This window comes from Euleptes europaea, chromosome 6 (assembly GCF_029931775.1).
Source record: "Euleptes europaea isolate rEulEur1 chromosome 6, rEulEur1.hap1, whole genome shotgun sequence".
Lineage (NCBI taxonomy): Eukaryota > Metazoa > Chordata > Lepidosauria > Squamata > Sphaerodactylidae > Euleptes > Euleptes europaea.
Genome location: NC_079317.1, coordinates 107124578 through 107148532, shown reverse-complemented (window position 1 = coordinate 107148532; position 23955 = coordinate 107124578). Strand labels below are relative to the sequence as shown.

Below are 23955 nucleotides of genomic sequence, written 5' to 3'. Positions count from 1 at the left end.
GCCCAGAGGGACGAGCCATCAGCAAACAGCCTGGCCCTCTTGAAGTGCTGGGATGGGCTGACTGCAACCTGAGACCAGCCTAAAAATAACCCCTTGCCTGGTAGAGAAATGCCCTTCTGGGACTTTGGCTGGCTGGGTGGGCAGGCACCTGGAGCAGCGTCAATGCCCCCTGGCAGGTATCCAGCAGCTGGGGGTCACTCACAGAGAGGGTGAACATCAAGCAAGGGGAACGGCTGCTGGAGGGCTTTGCTGGGCCCTTCGGCTGGGGGGAGTGCAGATCCCCAGATGAGGGGCTGCTGTGGGATAGAGCTGCAACCACAGACTCCATAACATAAGTGACTGAGTTATCAGGCCTCAAGCATGAAGAAATCTCAGGGACTGAACAACCTCAGCCAGGCCGCAGAAGAGGCTGTGGGGAGAGGACGGGGCCAGGGGAGAGGCCCTCCAAGCCCTGCCATCCCTCCTAAGAGAGCCAAAGTTGCAGCTGAGCAGGGGGACCCTGCCGCCCCAGTCTTCCTGCAGGAGCTGAAGGACACAGCTCTCAGCCTCGGCCGCAATATTCCGCTGAGGGTGGTAGTGGCTGGCAGCCCCCGGCCGCATCTCAGCTGGTACAAAGAGAAGGTGCCTGTTGCCCCCACTGAGGAGGAGGAGGAGGAGGAAGAGGACAAAGAGGAAGAGGAGTATGGCAGCTTCTGGATCCGCAACAGCAAAGTGATTGATGGTGGGGTCTACTCTTGCATAGCCAAGAATGAGCATGGCGAAGCTGTCACCAGCGCCACGGTGACGGTCACAGATGTGGAAGGTATGGAAGATGTGGGTCAGAGGACCAGTGGTCGGTGTGCAGTTGTGGTGGGCAATGTGTGCGCATGCCCTGAAAAGCTACCTGGTCTTGGGAGAGCAGCAGCCTTTGCTTTGGCAGTCAGCAATAAAGTTCACCAAAGGGACCAGGAATTGCTGCTCTCCCCAGACGAGGTTCCAGGTCTTCCCGGTATGATTGTGTGTCTTAAGAGCCAGGGTTCTGTTCTGGATTGGAGCTTGTTTCCCAGGTAAATGGACAGCCCTAGAAACTGTCTAATGATGGTGGGATGCCTCTGACCATGTACAGGGTGCATTTCCCCATCAGTGAGTCTGAGATTAAGGAGGCAGAACTTCCAGGTCACGGGCTGCTGGTTTGCATGCGGGATTGTGTCACTCACACACAGGGCAGCTCTCTGTTGCAGGTAAAGGCATAGCACAGGTGGAAGAGGCTGGCTATCTCATAAGCATTTGACCCATTTTGCTTTCAGAGTTAGTGAGTATTGTGCTGGTGGGGGGGACGGGGGACGGCATTGCAAAATGTGTCAATATCAGGGCTTTGTTTGAATTTGTACCCTTATCAGTAGCCAGGTATGAAGCATTTCTGATCATGTGCAGAGTGCCACCCAGGGCTGCTGGGAGCCCTTCTCACCTTGGGGGCTCGTGGAGCCCCGGGAAGTAATATGATTTGTTGTCATATGATTCTGGGGTTGTGCCTCAGTAGTGTGAGAATCTTCATCTGGTGCTTCTTGGCAGCCCTGTTACCAGCCCTTTATCAGCCAGGATTTCAGGTGCGAGGCTTACAAGGGGACTCGAATCCTGGCATCTTTCTATCTAGAATCTTTTGGCAACTGTTGATACCTACTGCATGTCCCGAGTGATTAGATTTCTAGAAGTTGGAAGCAGGCGACTTAATTATGTGGTATTGTATGGAGGAGATGGTTCCAAGGGGTATGTCTTAGCACCAACATAAAACACGGCAGGGCCAGGGCATCAGCCGGGAATATCTTCCCCTCCCCCCTTGCACCCCACGTGAGCACAACAATTCTGAGCATCTGAAAGCTGAGTCCTTTCAGGAAATTAAAACGCTTCACACCCTGCCACACAGGTCACTTTATGGTACGCCATCTGAATCATTCACTTGTCCGTCACTGGGCATGGACTTAACATGACCAGAGGTTTAGAACAAGGGTTGTTATCTGCACCGGGTGGAAACTACAGAAGATGAAGGGCTTCTGTGCTGAAGTCATCGTTGACCTCACTAGAGTAATGGTGGTGGTGGTTTTGGTTCAAATGGGCCCACTGATAGGATGGAAGTGGAGACACAGTGCAGAGGGTAAGCCCGTCAGTCGGGATCTTCTGATGGGATGGAGCCAAGACTTCCCATTTCTGTGTGTCTCTGCTCAGGGCCAAACCACACATGACTTTGGAGACTGGTGACAGGAGCTCCAGAGGTGGCTTGCCCCTTAAAAAGCAATTATGGGGGTTGTCGTCTGGATCAGAGCTGTGGTTCTGCAGAAAGGGAGAGTTTAAATTTTCTTCTGGCATCATTTCTCCATTTGACAATGATCCCTGGGGTTATCTTTAATATACCTGTTGTATTGTTTGTTTGTTTTCCTTTCTGGGACTTAAATCCTTCCAGGGTTTTTTTCATTCAGGGAAACAGTGGAAGAATTAACTCCTCCTTTCCAACACTGTGGCCCAAATCCATATTCCCTGTACAATCTTTAGGGCCAAATAACACATCTGGAGAACTTCAGCTTTGTGAGTAACTTGGCCCTCAGATTTAGGGTTGAAACTCAGAAAGTGTTCCTGTAATTTTACATGGAGAAAGTATTATCTGGCATTGTTCCTCTCCCACCCCCACCCCATCAGTTTCAACGGACAAAAGAAGCCATGTCTGGGAAATTTCCCACCTTTGAGGTGGAAGTCAGGGTCTTGACTTGGCAGCCCTCGTCTTTGGTGTGCCAGGGCGGCTTCTGTGTTTGCAAACATTCCTCGCAGCCTTGGGTGTACCCCACTCCCAGTCCAGGGGAGAATCCTACATATGTTTTGCAGGTGCATTAGGGATTTCAGGATTGTGTTCCTAGCATGGAACCATATGACAGCTGTGACTTGGGAATGGCCCTGGCCTCCATTCTGCCAAGCAGCAGAGCTCATGTCATGGATCGATACAAATACTGCTGGGCTGGAAAATGCTTTGGTTTAGCAAACTAATTCTAACAGGTGGTGGTTTGTGTGGGGAGCCTTGCAAGTCTGCCCCTATGCCTAGCAGCTACTAGGCATATTTAGAATTGCCCTTTTCATACCAACAGCAGGAGAATGTCTAAAAAGCCTTTTTTAAGAGGCACATGTGTGAATTCAGTCTCAGCACATCTGAGAGCCTGTGAAGAGACTGGGTGGTCCCACTCTCTGCAGGACCCTATCCCCTTTGCAGGACTGTCAAGGTTCAAAAATACCATGCATGCACTGTCTCCCAGTCACTCTGTAGTGGCTATTTCAGATAGGTGCACGATTGTACCACTGAGGTACAATCGATTGTACCTCCTACACTAATTCCTCCCCATGAGGACCAAATGTCTGGGATAAGGGCAAGGCATGCTTCTCAGGGATTGCTTGGTAGCATATCAGTGCGCAAGCCAAGGCTCTGCCTCATTGTAAAGGATCAAAAGAGCCAAGGAACATCTAAGATGTAATGTTTGTTTCCAGAGAGAATATATACAGCTACCAGTCAATCAGGAGGCCAGTCTGTGACCTAATTGCAAGAGGCTTGTTGGTCTAGACACAAGATTCTTGGTATGGGTGCACAAAGGGTTCATATGGGTTCATATTCTGTACACCTCCATGTGGCTACAGAAAAGAGGGCAGTACCTTGAAAAAATACGGAGGAGGCATAGCTTTGCATAGATAGAACATACTTCACATGCATGGTCCAGTTCCCAGCAAGGCTGCTTTGGATCTCAGCAGTCAAGTGTTTGGACCTGGACCCTGGCAATCAAAGTTGTCAGTACTGGGCTAATCATTTGTCTCAGTGTGTGGTGCCTCCCTTCATAAGTTTAAATTTTCAGGCTGTAAAGAAAGGGGAATCCTTTCTTTCTTTCTTTCTTTCTTTCTTTCTTTCTTTCTTTCTTTCTTTCTTTCTTTCTTTCTTTGTGTCTTGGGCTGAAGGTTTTGGTTCTACTAACACTTTGTAAATGCAGGACAACCTCAGACTCATGGCTTTTCCACATGGTTTTTCTCCCCATAGGTTCTGCCCCCCCCCTACTGCTTCAGTTTTATGGCCCTGATTTCTGCCTGCATTTTTGTACCTTTAATTTTCACTTTGTTTTTTTTTTTGTTTTCCCCATGAGATTTTTCTGTCTCTTTTGAGACCACGTTTACCCCAATGCTTTTCTGGAAGCTGGTTTTGAATTGGCTTTTTCCTAGTGCCTTTGTCCCACCCACCTCCAGCCCCATTTTCAATTATTTCAATGTCATCATTATTAAACCACTCACTCCCCTCGCATGAATGATTTCAATTTTTTAAAATGGTCCTAAAATAGCGATGTAACGCTGCAGTGTTACAATGATATTTAAACAGGTTCTCTGAATTCCCAGCTTTCAATTTTTTTTTTAAAGTAAGTCTAGCTTCATCTCTCATGGAGATATGCATTTTTCTTATATCTCAATGAGGGAAAGGGATAGAGATTTTTATTTTTTGTATAAATGAAAGCTGGGAATTGAGGGAACCTCCTTAAACTGTCATTGTAAGACTGCAGCGTTATATCTCTATTTTAAAAGGTAAAGGTCCCCTGTGCAAGCACCGGGTCATTCCTGACCCATGGGGTGACGTCACATCCCGACGTTTCCAAGGCAGACTTTGTTTGCGGGGTGGTTTGCCAGTGCCTTCCCCAGTCATCGTCCCTTTACCCCCAGCAAGCTGGGTACTCATTTCACCGACCTCGGAAGGATGGAAGGCTGAGTCAACCTTGAGCCGGCTACCTGAAACCGACATCCGTTGGGATGACACTGATGACGGCGGCCCCCTCCCTTGAAATTCCTCATTATTTAAGGCACTTGTGGAAGAAAATTAACTGACTCCACAACTGTAAAAAATGCACAGGGGGAAGGGGAGATGTGCCAAAGAACCCTGCCCAAACCCATTCTAATGCTTATAGATTGACTCCCAAGAAAATCTGGAGTAACTCCAGTGTGCAGAAAAGGTCTCACCTGACTGAGACAGTCCCCTTCCTGTGGTAAAGGAATGGTCTCCCACCCCTTCACAACATACTAACATATTACACTGTCTATCCATACACTGACCCGATAGTAGGGTTGCCTCCTCCAGGTACTAGCTGGAGATCTGCTGTTACAACTGATCTCCAGCCGATAGAGATCAGTTCACCTGGAGAAAATGGCCACTTTGGCAATTGGACTGTATGGCATTGAAGTCCCTCCCAAACTCTGCCCTCCTTAGGCTCCACCCCAAAAACCTCCTGCCGGTGGCAAAGAGAGACCCGGCAACTCTGTTTGGGCCTTTGAGCACACAGGCCTCTTCATGGTTAGGGTTGCCAACCTCCAGGTAATGTATACACAAAGTAGCGTGCTGTTACAATAATAAGCAAAATAGAAAGGAATATAACAGCAGCACAGACCACAAACAACACGATTCTTAAATGCTACACTTTACTAGTACTATATCTCATCTAATACATAAATTTACAAGGCATTCATAAAGCAAAGTAACCCCAAACATATATAAATCAAATGCAAGTGGAACGGAGAATAATAAACAACTCAGCTTGACTCAAAGTCCGATGGAGTGCAGGAACTGGCTGCCCTTGCCGCTCAGTCATGCAATTAGTGAGTTCATGAGTTCGCAGACTCTCTCCACACTTCTGCTGGACACTCCTCCACTCGATAGTAAATCTTGTACCACAACGAGATAATCCTGTTCCAAAACACACCACAACGAGAGACTGTGAATCGGAAAGACTGAATCCAGGATACTCAGCACAAGGCTGTGAATGCAGATGCATGTTGGATCGGAGGAAGCTGATCCTGCATGCTCGACAGAAACTGACAAGCTCCGGTTTGCCTTGTTTTGAATTCTTCCTCAGAGTTCCATATTACATATAATCGGACCGCAAATTTCACAGTTCATGACATGACTCATATGTCAGAATGACCAGTAGAGCTCCCCCTCACTGGCAGTCTTTAAGCAGAGGCTGGACAAGCACTTGTCAGGGATGCTCTAGGCCAGTGTTGGCGAACCTACGGCACGCGTGCCAGAGGGGTCACTCAGAGCCCTCTCTGTGGGCACGTGCGCCGTCGCCCCAGCACAGAGTTCGCCTGAGTTCGTTACTAGAAAGCCAGAGGGACGCGGGGCCGGGCTGCTCCTCTCCCCCTCTCCACATGCGCCTGAGGGCATTTCTCACATCACCCGCCCCTCTGCACAGCAGCCCAATGGGAGCGCTTCCTCCCTCCCCTGTCACACACGGCAGGGTGGCTCACATGCGGCGTGAGGGTGCGGCACGGACGGCAGCCTGTTGAGTCTGTGGTGAAGGTGATTCCCGTGGTGGGGTTGGAGAGGAGTTAGGTTGGAGGGGAGCATAGCTCACAGCGTGGCATCGCTGGAGAGGAGCAGAGCACTGGGGCCACAGCGCGGGTTTTCCGGTGCCTCCCACCTTTCAGTGAAACCCCCTACTAAAAGAGGAACACCCACTTACCCAGCATGTAACTAACCTGTGGAACTCCTTGCCACAGGATGTGGTGATGGCATCTAGCCTAGATGCCTTTAAGAGGGGATTGGACAAATTAATGTCATTAATTAATGTATGTATGTATGTATGTATGAGTTGTTTTTTCTAAACTAAAACCTCAGTATTCAGGTTAAATTGCCGTGTTGGCACTTTGCGATAAATAAGTGGGTTTTGGGTTGCAGTTTGGGCACTCGGTCTCTAAAAGGTTCGCCTTCACTGCTCTAGGCAGATCCTGCATTAAACAGGGGGTTGGACCAGATGGCTTATATGGCCCCTTCTCACTCTATGATTCTATGTAGGAGTAAAGCTGATAAAGACATTGTATTCAAATCAAGCGCCAGAAATTTTGCCTGGAAGATAACACAGAGCCAGTAGAGTCAGTGGCGGACCTACATTTTTGGAGCCCTGAAGCTTGAATGGTTATGGGGGCCCCTTCACAACCAGCTACAATAGGGCAACATCCAACAAGGGCCAGTGGGCCTTGCTGCCCTTGCAAGGACCTTGAGTTCCAAAATGGTGGAGAACAGGGAGGTGGGGTGGAGTCCTTGAAAATGGGCCATACAGTTAGCCCCTTCCCACCAGCAACGAGGTCTGGGTAACCGCTGTTATCTTCTTCAATGGGGTTGTTCTAATGGCAGATCACCACAATTTATAAAAAAATTAACTACTACATCTCAGATTTTGATTAAAATTGCTGTACTGGGTTATCACACATGTCTGTCACTGGTGTGAATAAAAATTTCCTAGCCTTATAGTTTTCGAGTTATGGGGAGATGAAAATTAGGGAAACATTATATACATGCATGATGCATCATAGAATGATGAAATAAAACATAGCAAAGACCACACTTAATATAATCTTTTTATTTTAGACACCTATGAGAATACATACTACATGAAGCACATTTTACAAAATAGCTTTTTTCTGTTTTTTTCTAGCAACATATTCACATACAGTTTTGTCATATGAGCGCTTCCTTGCAATGCCATTTTCTAGAGACAATATGCATAAAGAATTTAAGCGCTCTTCAGTCATGGTAGACCAAAATTTGTTCTTTATAATGGATAGCTTTGAGAAATTCCCTTCTGCTTCACAGCTCATGATAGGCGTTGTCAAGTACAGCTTAAGCACAGTAGTAATATTATTGCTCACAAATAAGCTGAAGAACATCTGTGCATTGCATTTTAGATGGCGTGTTTCCTTCTGGGATTTCCCAAAGTGTAAATATTCTTTGAACTGATAACACTCATTTACTAATTTGCGGTCAATATCATCTTTATAATGCGATATTATAAGTTTAATACTGTCCTCATCAATTTCAGAATTGTTCACCAATTCTGAGAGGAACTTGAACTGTTGTAAAGGCATTACCCTCGACATGACCCATGTAAATGTTGAACTGTCTACAAAGAATTCTACCACTAGAAATACAGTAAATAAGAAATAAGCCAGGTCTGCCACTTCAAAAAAATTCAACTGAATAAGAAAAATATAAAAAATTTACGCTAGAAAACAGAAATATCTCAGCAAACATGGGAACTGAAGCACTAGTTGCTGGTTAACGAAACCAGAGAAATATACACATAAAAATATCATCCACACTAACTAAGGCTCAAGCTTATAAGCACACCTTGGCCTATACATCTTTAACACTAAACACTAGCAAAGATATTATCAAAAACTTACCAAAACCTAGAAAAAGAAAATTTGGAGGAACAAAAGTCACACCACCCAACATCAATGTGTGGAAAAAAGTATTGGTTCATTCTCTAAAAGTGTACGGTTGTTCTCAACAAGGGCCAGGGCTTTTTCGGCCCTGGCCCCAGCCTGATGGAAGGCTCTTCCGAGTGACATCAGGGCCCTGCACACCTTCAGAAGTTCTGCAGGGCCTGTAAAACAGAGCTATTCCACCAGGCCTACAATTGAGGGCAACCATATGAGTACCAGCTTGTTAACTGTATTAATTGTATTGAATGAATTTATTAATTTTAGTGATTACTTACGCAATATATATATATATATATATATATATATATATATATATATATATATATATATATATATATATATATATATAAATTTTTATTATTGTTGTTGTTACCTGCTGTCAGGTAAGGGAAAGGAATGGGGATCTTCAGTAGCTGCCACCACTCTGGTGTGGGCCTAACTCAGGAGGGCCCAGAGCACCCTCCCTGCCCATGGCTGCTGCTTCTCCCCACAGGGTATACTTTCTAGGTGACCAAATGAGGCGTGAGGACCCAGGCAGAGTAACAAACAGTTTATTAAAGAGGTCTAATAATAATGATAACTCAAGCCACAATAGGATGACAGAACCAGTAAAGGCAGGCAATCAAACAAATAAAAACCCCAACGCGTCTATCTTTACTGTCCCTAGCCGTCTCCTGGCACCAGGTCTCAGGCTAACTCACCCCTTCCTGGAGGAGGGATCCCTCCGTCTGCAGCAGCCCCTCCCCAGCCCTGCTCCCTAGGAGTGAACCCCCTCCCTTTTCAGGCAATGCCTTTTATTCCTCCTCCCCAGGCACCACTCCCTTACCCCTAGGTTTGCCAGTTCCCTCCTTGCAACGGGCAGGAGGTTTAGGGAGGCAGGGTTGGGGGCTGCAACCAGCGTCATCTACGTGATGATGTCAGGTCGGGTATGTTGGGGCATCCCCAACCCGGGCAGTGGAGAAAAAAGCAGCCCGTCCTCCCTGCCTCCCAGCCAAACAGCTGGTTGAAAAAACAGCTGATCAGCAGTGAGGTTCTGGGGTGGGGTGGAGGGTTGCTGGAGAGGAGGAAACAAGGCAAGCCGTAGCAGCAGCCACCCGGAAAGCCTTAGAAGCCAGCCCAGCCCTGTGTCTTTCTCCCAGTGAGACCCAAGTCCATGCCTTCCTCAAACTGGGTGCTTATGTGCAGCAAAACAAAGACGCCTGGAGGTAGCTCTGCTTGCCACTGAAGAGAGCCCTTGCTGTGTCTTCTGAAGCGGGTGATTTATTCAACCCTTTAGCATTGCACTGGGGGGATGCTCCAGCACTTGCAAAAAACCCTCTATGGAAACACTTCAGTGAGGACCTGACAAGGGGCAGGGTTCTTTCTAGGGTTGTTTGGCCTTTGAGGAAGGACTCAAAGGGGCTAGACCTAGCAGCAACCAACTGACTTGCTACCAGCTGATGTGAATGACTCAAATCAGGCCTGAATGCTTGCTACTGTTCTACAGCAGCCACCATCCCTTACCAAACTGCACTATGCGCACAGCAGAGGCTGGACACAGCAGCACCCAGGCACGCTCTGGCAGCACACTCCCCACAAAACCCACAAGTTCAGGTTATGGATATGTTACGGGTACCGTGTTATGGATACTGTGGGCTCCCCAAAACAAAAAAACAAATCAGTGGGTTATAGATCAAATCAAGTCTGAACTGTCTTTCCCAGCAACTCCCGTCTTTCTCACAATGTGACCAAAGCACCACAGCCTCCCTTGCATAAGGCCTCACCTTGGTGAGGGGCCGTGGCTCAGTGGTAGAACCTCTGCTTTGCATGCAGAAGGTCCCAGGTTCAGTCCCCGGCATCTCCAGTTGAAGGGACTAGGCAAATAGGTGATGTGAAAGACCCCTGTCCAAGACCCTGGAGAGCTGCTGAGTAGACAATACTGACTTGGATGGACCAAGGGTCTGATTCAGTATAAGGCAGCTTCATGTGTTCAACCCTTTCTCCCCAGTGGCCGCTCAGCCAGTCATAGTCCAAATCCTGGGTCTCTTCCCAACCCTGCATCCAAAAGTGGTCCGTCTTACCATACCGTCTTCATTCTGACACGTGTGAAAAGTCTCTGCCCAACCAAGGGCAACTATCCCCTCCACTGGGCCTAGTGCCCCGGGGTAATTCAAAAGCACATCCCATGGTCCTTGGAACTGCTCCAGTTTAAGTCTTCCCCAAATCTTGAGGGGGTTCCTCCATAGGAGACTCTTTCTCCTCCTTATTCTCCTCCTCCTGGTGTTCCATAATGAGGAAAAGACTAAACAAACACAAAAAAAGAAAAAGCAAAGAAAAACTGCTCAGGCAAACCTTGTCAGGATAATTCCATGCATTGGTTCTCTTACAGCCAGAAGAAAAAGATGATTAGAGTTTTACTGGGAGTCTTCCAGTTGTTGAGGCGATTTTTCAATAACCAAAGGCAGTAGCTGATCAGCAGTAACCAGTGGTTTACTGTAACTCCATGGAACAGTCAGAAAATCTCATCGCTCTGGTACAAGCATTAAAACTCCAACGGCATACATTCTCACAGGCTCAGGTTATAGACAGCACAGGCTCCCCTCCCCGTCATTTCCCACCCAGCTCCAGGTGGTCTCACTTTCCCAGAGGCCTCTGTTGCTATCTGTGCCTCTCAAGCTTTCTGCAGCGCTGTGAGAAATTAAAGAAACCTCCTCCACACACGCACTGACAAACTCCCCGGGAGCCAGACGAAAAGCTATGCAAAACAACATCTTGATCAGGTTACCAAAACAAACAAAGCAATACAAACATTATGGCAGGTATTGGCATTAACCAACCTGACACCCCCCACAAATCATAGAATCATGGGAGAGACTACCAGGGTCATCTAGTCCAACCCCCTGCACAATGCAGGAAACTCATAACTACCCACACTCCCAGTGACCCCTACCCCATGCCCAGAAGATGGCAAAAAACCTCCAGGATCCCTGGCCAGTCTGGCCTGGGGGGGAAATTGATGATTTGTTCAAAAACTTTTCCCTGTATAGAAATCAAGCTGATGGGTTGGCAGTTACCTGGATCCTCCTTTTTCCTCTACTTGAAGATGGAGACAACATTTGCCCGCCTCCAGTCTTCTGGCACCTCATCTGTTCTCCAAGAATTCTCAAAAATAATGGACAGAGGCTCAGAAACTACATCTTCAAATTCTTTAAGTACCCTTGGATGTAATTCATCTGGTCCTGAAGACTTTGGTCATTTATGCATGATCGCTGTAACCTCCTTTATTCCCTGATTCAGCCAGGATCTAACTTTTCAGAGTACCATTCGTTGGTAGCTCGACGCTGTTTCGACGCAAAACCAACCCCGGTGTTCCTGTTCTTCTGTTAATCCGACTTTCCCCTCTCCCCTGAGCTCAGCCCAGCTCAAAGCAACATTCAGATGACTAAACGGGGAAACACAGAAGATTGGCTTCTCTCACAGCCAATCACGAAGCAGTGTGTAAAGAGGCGGGTTTTCAAGTCCTTCCTGCTACCTTGGAGCTCTTTCTGAGCAAAAGAAAGGCTTTTTAAAAATGAGGGTTGGGTTTCTCCCCCCCCTACTTTCAGATTGCTGTTTTTTTGTTTTTTGTTCTTAAAATGCTTTTTAGGCGGCAGTTGGGTTGGGGGGGGGGAAATCTTCTCTCACGGTGAGCACTGGTAAGTTAGCCAATTACAAAGCAGCATTTAATGGCGTGGGACTTGATTTGAGCTTGGGAGACTGCTTTTCTGAATTCACGGCTCGATTAGCACACAGTTTCGTCCCTGATCATTCAAGCCAATGCATACAGTTTCGCCCAAATCAGGTTACATTAATGTGCAATGAACCCAGGTCCAACCAGGGAGATCCAACCCATGCATAAAAGGCCTTTGTTTCATTTAAAGAAACTAGGTGTTTGTGCACTACCCCAATGCCAATCCTCGGCTGCAAATCCTCATCATGCGTTCTGTTTATGCCATGTTGAGCACCGCTTCCCTCGCAAGAAAAGACCAAGGAAAAGTAGGAATTGAGGAGTTCTGCCCTCTGTTCTCTCCTGTTACAATTTCACTTTCCGGTCTCCATAATGGGCTTATCATGTCCTTGTTCTTATTCTTACGCTGTACATAGGAAAATAACCCTTTTTTGTTGTGTTTAGCATCTCTCTCTAGCCTAAGCTCACACTGAGCTTTAGCTTTCCTAACACTCTCCCTACAAGCACTAGTTATTCGTTTAAATTCCTCTTTGGTTATAAGGCCCTCCTTCCACTTCCTAAAGGAGTTTTTTTTATTTCTCAACTCCTTAAAAAGCTGTTTATGGAGCCACCCTGGCCTCTTTAGGCTCATCCCATTTTTCCTTCTCATAGGAATGGTTTGTGATTGTGCTTTCAGTATTTCATTTTTAAAAAACTCCCACCCTTCTTGAACTCCCTTCTCCTGAAGTATTTCTGACCATGGGATTCTACCCAGCATAAGTTTAAGCTTGTTAAAATTTGCTTTCCTAAAGTCCAACCTATATGTCTGACTACATACAGTTTATCCTTTCCCCAAGATTGTAAATTCCAACATTACATGGTCACTATTACCCAGGGTGCTACTACTTTAACCTCATCAACCAGTTATTCCTTGTTGGTGAGAATCAAATCTAAGGTAGCAGATCCCCTTGTTTCCCTCTCCACTTTCTGGAATAGGAAGTTGTCAGCAATTCAAGTCAGGACTTTATTGGACCTTGCATTTTTAACAGAGTTGGTCTTCCAACAGATTTCCGGATAATTAAAATCTCTCATGACCACTGTGTCCCGTCTCTTTGAGAACTTTGTAATCTGGTCTAGGAGTGTCTCGTCGAAGTCCTCTGCCTGGTTTGGTGGTGGATAGCAGACCCCCACCATAATATCACAGTTATTTCTTACTCCTTTTATTTTTACCCATAGAGACTGGACTGTCCATTCTCAGATTCATGTATTCCTTCACAAGTATACACATCTTTGAAATATAATGCTACTCCTCCCCCCTTCCTTATCTGTCTATCCCTTTTAAACAAGTCATACCCCTCAGTCTTAATATTCCAGTAATGAGTGACATCCCACCAAGTTTCAGTAATGCCTATTAGGTCAATATCCCCTTCCTACATTAGGGCTTCGAGTTCTTCCTGCTTGTTTCCCATACTCTGTGCATTAGTGTACAGACACTGGAATCCCTGGTTTATGTGTCCCGAGGTTTTTATTTCTGTACTTACCCACAAATTTATGTTTCCTTGCATATATGCCACTCCCTGCAAATCTTTATTGTTCTAATCTCCAGTTATTGTCATCATGCTAGCTTTAAGTTCTTGTCTCGCTCCCCCATAGGATTTAGTTTAAAGCCCTCCTTATCAGGTTGGCAAGGCTCTCACCAAACACATTTTTTCCTACCCTCGTGAGGTGCAAACCATCTCCTGATAGAAGAGCTTCATCTCGAAAGTGTAAGCCATGGTCCAAAAATCCAAACCTTTCTTGATGACACCACCTACGCAGCCAGTCATTAATTTGTAATATTGTTTTTTATCATACTAAGATGAAAAAACAACTTGCGCCCCCAGGTCCTTCACCTTCTTATCCAGAGCCGCATAGTCTCTTTTAATACGTTCTGGGCTGTGTCAGGCAATAGCATTTGTTCCCACATGAATGATTAAGAAAGGGTAATAATCTGTGGGCTTGATGAGTCTTCCTATCCTTTCTGTCACATCCTGGATGCATGGACCTGGTAGACAGCAGACCTGTCGAGACGACAAGTCTTTACACTCTACCCCTCTCAGTAGGGAATCCCCAATTACCAGAACATGCCCCTTTCTACATTGGGGAGCGGAAGATCAAGTCCTCTCATGCGCACAAGCCTAGGAAATTTCCTTCACACTTCGTGGAGGGGTAGCCCTTGTTCCACTTGTCCAGAATTAGTATCTGTGGGGAAATCCTGGAACCGATTTGCTGAGCAACAGAGGAAAAGAATGACTCCTGATTTTCCTGCTCCTGTGGGTCACATTCTTCCATGCACCCTCTTCCTGTGTTGCTTGCGCCTCCATTTGTTCAGATTCCTTACTCTCTTCCTCCTGTGGCCCCCTAAAGTGTGCTTCTTGAGTTCTGTCCATGAACTCTTCACCTTCCTTTATAAAGTGGAGTGTGGACAAGCATGCCTCAATTCCCTGTATCTTCTCCTCCAGCAGGGCTACCAACTTACACTTGCTGCCAGTGTAATTATTGTTTACCCTCAGGTAAAAATACAAACATGCCACAGACCTTGCATGCTACTGCCTCAGCTCCCTCACTAACCACACTGCTGTGATCCGTTATACATAACAGTACCATAATACATAATATAATAAATCACAATTAAAAACTTGGAATAAAATTCACTTAATCAACTTAAAATCAAAAATCCTGATGGTGACTATATTACTATTATTGGTGGTGGCAGGAACAAGGTGGAACAGGGAGGCCAGCTATGGTGAAACTATTGCTGCTTTCAGCCACAGGCCTGGTGGAACATCTCCATCTTGCAAAAGCCCTGCATAATTGTGACAAATCCTGCAGGGCTCAGGGCTCATTCAACAGAGAGTTCCACCAGGACGGAGCCAGGACCAAGAAAGCCCTGGCCCTGGTTAAGGACAGCCGGACATTTCTTGGGCTGTGGACCACTAATAAATTGGCATCAGAGGAGCGTAGCACTCTTTGAAGGGTATATCTTGAGAGGTGGTTCCACAGGTACAATGGTCCCAGACCATTTAGGGCCTTGAAGGTCAATACCAGAAACTTAAACCTGATCCGATACTCAACCTGGATCCAGTACAGCTGATGGAGCACCAGTTGAATATGTGCTCTCCAAGGGGTCCCTGTAAGGACCCTCGCCGCTGTGTTCTGGACCAGTTGGAGCTTCTGGATCAGCCTTAAGGGTAGCCCTACGTAGAGTGAGTTGCAATAGTCTGGCCTGGAGGTGACTGTTGCATGGATTACTGTAACTAGGTCAGGGCGGGACAGCTAGGGGCACCAGCTGCTTGTCTTGGCGCAGATGGAAAAACACTGTTCTGGCTTCGTTTGTTATCTGGGCCTCCATTGACAAGGAGACATCCAGTGTCACACCCAGACTCTTAATGGTAGGTGTCAGTGTTAGTTGCACCCCATCAAGTGTTGGGAGCCAGTGCCCCATCTCTGGTCCTCCTCGACCCAGCCACAGGACCTCCATCTTTTATGGATTTAATTTCAGTTGACTGTGCTTCAGCCATCTCACATGGCCTCCAGACAACTGGCCAAGGTATCCGGGATGGCATCCAACCAGTCACCCATCAACAGGTACAGCTGGGTGTCATCAGCATACTGGTGACAAACCAGACCAAAACTCCAGACTACCTGGGCGAGGGAGTGCATATAGATGTTAAATAACATTGGCGAGAAAATCGCCCCCTGGGAGACCCCTCACACCAAGAGGTGTCCCTTAGCACCACCCTCTGTCCTCAATCCTGGAGAAATGAGAGCAGCCATTGAAAGGCTGTCCCATGTATTCCTGTAACAGTGAGGCAGCGGTTCAACAGATCATAATCGACCATGTCAAATGCTGCGGTAAAGGTCCTAATAGTACCAGCAGCGCTGACCTGCTCTAGTCATCTAAGCTCCTGCTTTTTTTGCCAAAGCTCTGTGATGTACCATAGAGCTCAGTGAAGGTGGGGGGCAAAGAGGATGCTGGGGAGTGATTTCATCGATGGCTTTGGAAAGATGGCTTGCCAGTCACCCACCAGCTCATCTAAGGAAGTGCCGGGGTATCAGATCCCACAGAGCATTCTGGAAACCAACTGTATCCATAAGTCTCCGTGGGCAAGCATAAATCTGCTCGCCACCTAAGCAGGGAGGAGCTGGGACACCCAGCTGGGCCTTCAAGGCAAAGTGATCTGGCCATGGCACACTATCAATTGAAATCAGATCCACATCTATCCTGGTTGGCCACTGTGTGAACAGACTGCTGGACTTGATGGGCCTTGGTCTGATCCAGCAGGGCCTTTCTTATGTTCTTATCCCCATATCAAAGATCAAATCTAGTATGTGGCCCGCTTGATGTGTGGGACCTAAAACAATCTGGGAGGGGGGTCTCAGTGCCTCCATGGAAGACACTAGGTCCATAGCCTGTTAATGAGGCAACATCAGCATGGACATTGAAGTCCCCCAGAACTATCAGTCTGGGTAACTCCAAGGCCCAGCTCAGTACTGCCTCTAACAGGCCCAACAGGGTGTCTGCTGGTGCGCTACATGGTCGGTACACCAGCCAGATAGCTAAACTGTCCTCAGCATCCCACACCAGACCAACACAATCTGTGTCAGAGATCTTTGGGACAGGGAGTGCCCTGAAGGTGAAAGACTCCCGGATGAGTCTCCCTTTAGCATTCTGTTAATAACAGACATGGGTGGTGGTGGTGGACATTGGATTAGGACTGCCATGCTTAGAGAAGGCCCACTATTCCCCACACCAAATCCCAATGTAAACTGCCCCATCTTGGAGATGGTGTTGGCCTGAACAGGAAAACCTACATATGAGCATGGGGAGGGGATCAAAGAAGATGAGAAGCTGAAAGATCCATGACTGGATCTTCCCTACACAGTACAATGGTGAATGAAAATTTAAACCTCCCACCCCTACATGGTTTCAGTAATTATAACTGCTGGGGGGCGAGGGACGGTTAGCCCTTTAAAGGGAAAAGATAGGCAAAGACAAATTGCCTGCCTTTTTTCCCTTTAAATGATAGCACAGGAGTATGTAAGTGTTGATTTACTTGTGCCTTCAGCCTACCCACCCTCACAGGGCTGTTGTGATAAAATGGAATAACACCTTTGCATGCCATCCAAAGCTCCTTGGAGGAAGGGCATTGAATGAAAATGTGAGTAATAAATAGCTACAAAGCAACATATGAGACCAGGCTACAGATCTAATAAGATTTAAGCACAAATTAAGAGTCCAGCCTCACTTTAAATGACTCATAGATAAAACCTGTTTTTCACATCTCTCTCTTCTCTCCCCCCTGCCAGAATTATGTAGGCATAGCTTGATTTTAAAAAACCTCCCTCCTCCATCCAGTGAGATGCCCAATCCAGTTGAATTATCCCACCTGGGCTACAGGCAACCCCTTCCTGAGGGGAAGGCTGGAGGGAGCCTAAAGGTGGCTCTGCCCCCGGAATGCCCCTTGGAATGAGCCTGAGTCCCCGGGCCGCACTGCCACGGCAATGCTGGGAAGCCAGCATCCACACCCCAACAAAGGTGCCAGTGCTAGTTGCAGTGGCGCAAGTGGCCCAGGCGCCAGTGCAAGTTGTGCGGACACCAGTGCGGGCCCTTCCACGCCTCCTCGGGCCCTTCGCCCTCCCAGGTTAGGAATGGGCTGTTAGGGCTTTCATGGAAAGGTGGTTCCCCAATGGCCTTCAATAATACCTAGTATTGCTTTTGTATGTTATTCAGCCCAAAAGTCTTGTCTGTTCATGCCATGGGGAACTTCCTTTCTTTTCCTCACCAGGGGTGTAAGCAGGCAGGTGCCCTGGAATCCAACCGTAGTGGTAGGCAAAATGGCCCTAGAAAGCACTCCAGGGGGGTGTATTCCAGCCTTGTTGCGGTGATCCCTCAAATACTGACGTGGCACTGTCTGGTTTGCAAGCATAGGCTTTCATTAGGAAAGTGCTGCCCTCTGAACCGAGGCCTGTGCATGCTGGAGTTGCCAGTCTCCATTTCCGTGTGACGGCTCTGTCTGGTACAGCTGTCCAGTCAGTCAGCCTCTCGCTTGGGGCTTGGTGGCTATTTTTGCCATGGAATGTGCCAGCCCCTCAGATTCTAGCAAAGCAGCCAGAGCTTGTGTTACATGCAAGTCGAGGGCAAGTGCCAGGCCCACAAGGGGAGTAAATATAATCCTTGCACTGGAACATTGCACTGAATCTTCAGGCATCTTGGCTTTTCTCTGGGCTCTGCAGTGTCTTGTCTCCGAAAATGGCTGACTACTTTCCCCCTCTCTCCCCTCCTTGCCACCATTTTTAACATTGTCAGTTCCCTGAAGAGGTGGAGCTCAGACCCAGCTCAAACTATTGAACTGTCCCAAGCACCTGTTTTGCTACCACCTTGCCAGGCTTGAAGGAGGTAGTGCAGAAGAAATGCCTCTGCAGCCAACCTTGGATTAAGAATTCTGAGTGCACAGCAGCAGGTCAAGCCAAGGGACAGAGCAGAGGAAACTCCAAGTCAGGTTGCAGAGGCATTTCCTCTACACTGGCTGTGGCACAAAAGGAGTATGTGCCTTTCCTGCTGCCTTTCCTGCTGCTTCCGAGGCAGGCTGCAGAGGTGCTTCCTCTGCACCCCATGTTGGATGGATCCTGAGTGGACAGCAGTGACATGAGAGAAAGCAATGCACCCCCTTTTGTGCCTCTTGGGTAAAGTGCAAGGTGGTGCCCAGTTAAGAAGTGCCTCTGTAGCACCTTGGACCCTCAGCACCACCACCACCACTACAGGAGGCAAGAACAGGCACACCACACCAGTTGACTGCTGTGTTGGTGCCCCCCATTGGTTTGGTGCCCCAAGCAGCCACTTAGGTCACTTGGGCAATGCCCATATGCTAAACAGCAGGTAGAGACACCGGGAAGAATGAGATTCCCATTGATACTCCCTACTCCCTAATGATTCCATAGCCAAGGGAATGGGCTCAGCAGAGTCACTAGGTAAAGAAGACCCTTTTACATTTGCCTATAAGCCAGCACTCTGAAGAGGCAGGGAAGTGCACAGTGCTAAACCCAGAGGGCAGGATCTTACTCTAGATTCCACTTCAGAAGAATGGTGGTCTCCCAGTAGGGTTGCCAACCTCCAGGTGGTGGCAGGAGATCTCCTGCTATTACAACCAATCTCCAGCCGATAGAGATCAGTTCACCTGGAGAAAATGGCCGCTTTGGCAATTGGACGCTATGGCATTGAAGCCCCTCCCCAAACCCCGCCCTCCTTAGGCTCCGCCCCAAAAACCTCCTGCAGGTGGCGAAGAGGGACCTGGCAACCCTATCTCCAAGGATTACAGAAATGAAATAAGGTCACTGGGTCATACCTACTAAAAGGGTGGGAAAAGCTTCAAACTATTCCTTGTAAATTGTAAAATTCACAATGTGAAATGCAAACAAAGGCAAGAGGCCTAGTCAATATTTTGGGATTTTTTTTCCTTTTTTTTGTTGGCTCTGGCCTCATATTGTTTTGATTTATCCCCTGATTCCTGCACACATTTTTGTGCCTTTAGTTTTCACTTTTTTGAGACTTGCTTTTTAAAAAAAGAAAAATAAAGAAAGCAAGAAAGCTGGGAATCAGAGCACCTGATTGACCTATCATTACAACCGTATATTTTAGTGCCTTTAAAATTGTAGCCATGATATTAATATATTGATATAAGCATGCACAAAAAATTAAAAGGTAAGTGTGTGTGCTATGATGCCACCAATGACAACAATACGTGATTTCCCATGGAAATCCAGACTACTGAAGGTACATGCAGAAGAAAATAAACTGACTCCACAACTGTGAAAATGCAGACGGAGGGCAGACATGCAGAACAACAGCGCCGAAATCAATTCCAATATTTGTGGATCGACTGCCAAGAAAATCAGGAGTAAGTTGAGCGACGAGAGGAGGTCCAAAGGGCGCCGCGGCCCCAGGAACACCCTTGGGGAGGGCCGCACTGTGCTGCGCCTCCGCGGCTGGGCCCTGGAGCTCCCGAGGGCCACTGAAAATGTCCTCAGGGGCCGCTTACGCCCCCCGGGCCGGACGCTCCCCATCCCTGCCCTAAGCTATTGAAGGTAATGGGGCCCTTTGTATGTCCAGCTGTCATTTGTCAACAACGAATTGTCGCTGTTTGTTGTGTTGAATATATGCTATAGGGTAATTTATGGACCTAATAGGTATCTAAAGCCATTTGCACATAACAAAATATGCAGGCGGGGGCCATTACTTACATCATAGGAGCCTACACAACACAAAACACTGTTGCTGTATGTAGGTTTTATTTTATTTGTTTTTTATCTTATATTTTGGAAATGTACATCCAGGGTTTTTTTTCCTTTAAATTTTTTGGGGGTCCCCAAGAGAGGGAGGCCCTAAGCTTATACGTAAATCTGGCACTGTTTGTGTCTGATCAAAAGGAAGCAATGCTGGTGTCAAGATTGCCATTTGTATTTCTGATAGGCTCCTGGGTGGTATCAAGTCATCCAGATATTGCTTCCAGGCCTAGGGCTGCCAATCTCCAGGTGGGACCTAGAGATAGGGATGCCAGCTCCAGGTTGGGAGATACTTGGAGATTTTTGGGGTGGAGCCTGAGGAGGGTGGGGTTTGGGGAGTGGAGGATCTCCCAGAATTACAACTCCAGACAACAGAGATCTGTCCCTCTGGAGAAAATAACTGCTTTGGAAGGTGGACTGTATGGCATTTTGTTTGGCTGAGGCCTCTCCCCTCCCCAAACCCTGCCCTCCTTAGACTCCACCACAAAATCTCCAGGAATTTCCCAACCTGGAGCAGGCAATCCTAGACCTATCCCAATGAGTCCTCCCTCAAAGGCCAAAAAATAGGCATGGAAAGGGCCCCTCCCCCTCCCCCTGCCTTTTACTGTCAGAACCAAACCTGCATCTATGGTTGCCTAGCCACTGTGGAAATCCATTTCTTAAAGCTACAGATGCTCCTTTTTATCATTTTTGGGTTTTTAACCCCCCATGTATTTTTTTTTTAATTTCACATTTTTCTGCAAACCTAGGGGCCTTTTCAGGCTTGTCAAAAGATCTGTCTTGCCTGGTCACAGCTTCAGTCACTGGATTTAAGTATCCTCAGATTTGGCCAACTTCACTATTAGAATATAAAATGATTATTTAGGTACAAATATGGTAAAAATGTAGTAGATATTATATCTATAAAATATAGTGAGAGAGGCTGCAGATAACTTGCCAAATCAGAGGCTCATGTCAGCGTGTCTCCCCCATGACACTGTGTTGGCTGTCACTGCAGGAGGGAAAACTCCAGCCCAATCTCATATCCCCTGAAGGTAATGGAACTGCAGGGAGAAGAGAGTGTGCTGTGACACACACCTTCCCCACTCTTAGGTCTTTTGGCTAATTTCCCCCATGGCAAGTTCATAAGCTGCATATTTGAGTTTGTCGCCATCACTCCCCACCGGGTTTTCCTGTGAAACTTACAGCTTAGGCTCCAAATTGTAACTACTGCAATTCATCTTCCACCTCTTCAGCTTTTTTGGGGGGAGGCGTTACCACCACCTTTCTTCCCCCCCCCCCTTGTACAGTGGTTAAAAAAATGACAAAGTTTGATCTGCAGGGAGGAGATTGACGCTTGCAAAAACATTTACAAACATCAACATCACATATTTAGATAGGGGGAAAGTAAGCTTTCAGCAGAGACCTGAGGGAGAGTAAGCCAAACCCCCCTCTCAAACTCTGGGGCCATTTCAAAACATTTATCCAGCTTTTTGAAGGAGACCAAACAGGACCATGCAAAACCATTTTTTGGACGGTAATTACAGATATACTCTTTAACTATGAGAGGTTTGATGTCAACAAACATCTGCAAAATAATGCTATTGTAATGTGTGTTTGTTTTTAAATTAAGCCAGGAATTTTTAGTGTATTACCAATGGGCAATTTGGAGGAAGGCAGGGGAGGCTGGAGTGTAGATGCAAGGGACAGGGAGGCAGGGTCTTGTTGAATAATGACAATAGTAATTTGTGGGAAGGGAGGGGGTGGAGTGTCAGCGTGACATTGCGGTGTTGCTCAGACATCAGCAGAACAAAATACCTGGAGATTAAGGAACTCCATACTAAAAACCAAGCAAGTAGAAATTGACCCCCCAAAAAAACCTTTCTGCAAAAAGCACATTCAGAACAAGTGGGGAATCCCTCAATTTTCCCTTGCAAAAGCAAGCAGGATGAATCTGGATACCTGAACAAAGTGCAATGATATAAAGGGCCGGACTCAAAGAAAATAACATGTGTGGAAACAGTCTCAGCCTGCCTTGAATAAGTCTCACTGGGGGATTTTTCACTCAAAAATTTGCTGCTGCCTTGTGTCGGAGCAAAAAAACACACAAACTAAAACGGTTATTCCTGAATGCGATTCAAATCAATTAACCCCGACGCAGTCTGGGTTATTCATGAAGCAAAGCCCGCAGCACTTAACGGCGGTTCGCCGTTTCAGCCCTCCTCCCTGCCGACAAGCTAACTGTTGATGCATGCCCCCCTTTTCCCTTAAACGAGGCCGCGGACGCATTTATTAAGTTGGGCACTAGATGTCGCTCCCTCTCTCCTTCGCTGTGTCTCTGGGGGTGGGGGTTGATGTGCAGGAAATTCGCCCCCACTCCCCTGGTGATTCCTACTCCATGACCAGAATGACCTTGCCTGGCAGAGCATTGCTTCCTAGTGACAAAGTGGAATCAAACATTGGGCTCCCCCTTTTCAAATTTTTTTTATAGATCCATAGTTCCATTCTTTTACAAGGTCGGGGGAGTGAGCAGGGAAGGGGGCGACCGGCGTGATCCTGTGTGCGTGTGTTGTTGGGGGGGAGGGCTTCTGTGCATGCTGCTCTTGCCGGGGTGCCCCTGCTTCTTGCACCCAGGCTACCCTTTTCAAAGCACAGACACACCATTCCCCACCCCCCCATTTCCATGAGGAGCGTCCTGCTACGGGGCAACTCCAGGGCATTTTTGGTTGGTCGCTCTGTGGAACATGGACCCCCTCCCTCCCTTTGCTTTCCTGTGTCACCCCCCTCCATAACCTGATATTTCCCAGTCTCATATGAAGAACCAGTCCCTTTTTGGGGGGGTTTCAGTGAGCCATTAGCATTGCATGCTTGCTAGTGCTGGATTACAGTAATCTTGAATTGCTGTTCCACATTTCAGCCACACACCACCTTATGTAGCTTTACATGATCATGCCCCCCCCAATGTGGGTCTCCTGGTTGTGTTGGTGATTGTGAAGTTTTTGACATTTTGAAGCTACTTTTCCATTTCTGCTGTGAGATTTTATTAATCAGTTGAACATAACATCATTGATTCCTCCCTCTCCCCCTCCCCAAGGTTAAAGCTGGCTAAAACTTCAACAAGCGCAATGAGTCACACAGCTACAGCTTAAATTTCCACAACCTCCCCCCCCCACCTGCATTACAATAGCAATGTAACAAGTTCTTTGTTTGAATTGAAATTTGATCTTTGCAGCACAATGCCTGTGTCTGGGGCTCCACAAAAGGTTGGCAATCACCTCGCGAACTGCTCTCCCTTCGGGGAGATTCTGGTCTTCATGTGGGGGGCTCTGTGCACACTGCTCTTGCGGGGGGGGGGCTGCTTCTTGCAGCCAGGCTGCCATTTTCAAAACACGACTATGGATTCCTGACTACTTTGTGCAGTTTTTGGAAAGACATCCCCCACTGACCTCGGGAGGATGAAACTCTTTTGATTTAATTTCAACTCATTGGTTCTGGTCCGACCTTCTGGGGCAACAGAAGACACCATCCTTCCTCTATTTTTACAGAAAAAAATATATTCTCTGGCAGCTGGATTCTGCATCAACTCTCAAATTATATGTCTGCATACAGTTCTCATAGAAGCGTGAAATGCTGTATGTTCAAAGGCTGACCCAACACCAAAGCGCTAACCCACCCCCCACCCCTCTTCTTCTTTCCTCTGAGCA

The 23955-nt window shown here is 47.2% G+C and overlaps 1 protein-coding gene across 1 annotated transcript in view; it reads left to right on the top strand.

Moving 5' to 3' along the window:
- The first annotated feature begins 349 nt into the window (after window positions 1-349).
- SPEG (striated muscle enriched protein kinase) overlaps window positions 350-23955 on the top strand; it is a 144146-nt gene continuing 120540 nt past the window's right edge. The window contains exon 1 of the mRNA XM_056852175.1: window positions 350-802. Coding sequence (XP_056708153.1) covers window positions 361-802 — 442 coding nt within the window. The 5' untranslated portion in view covers window positions 350-360. The remainder of the gene's footprint in view (window positions 803-23955) is intronic.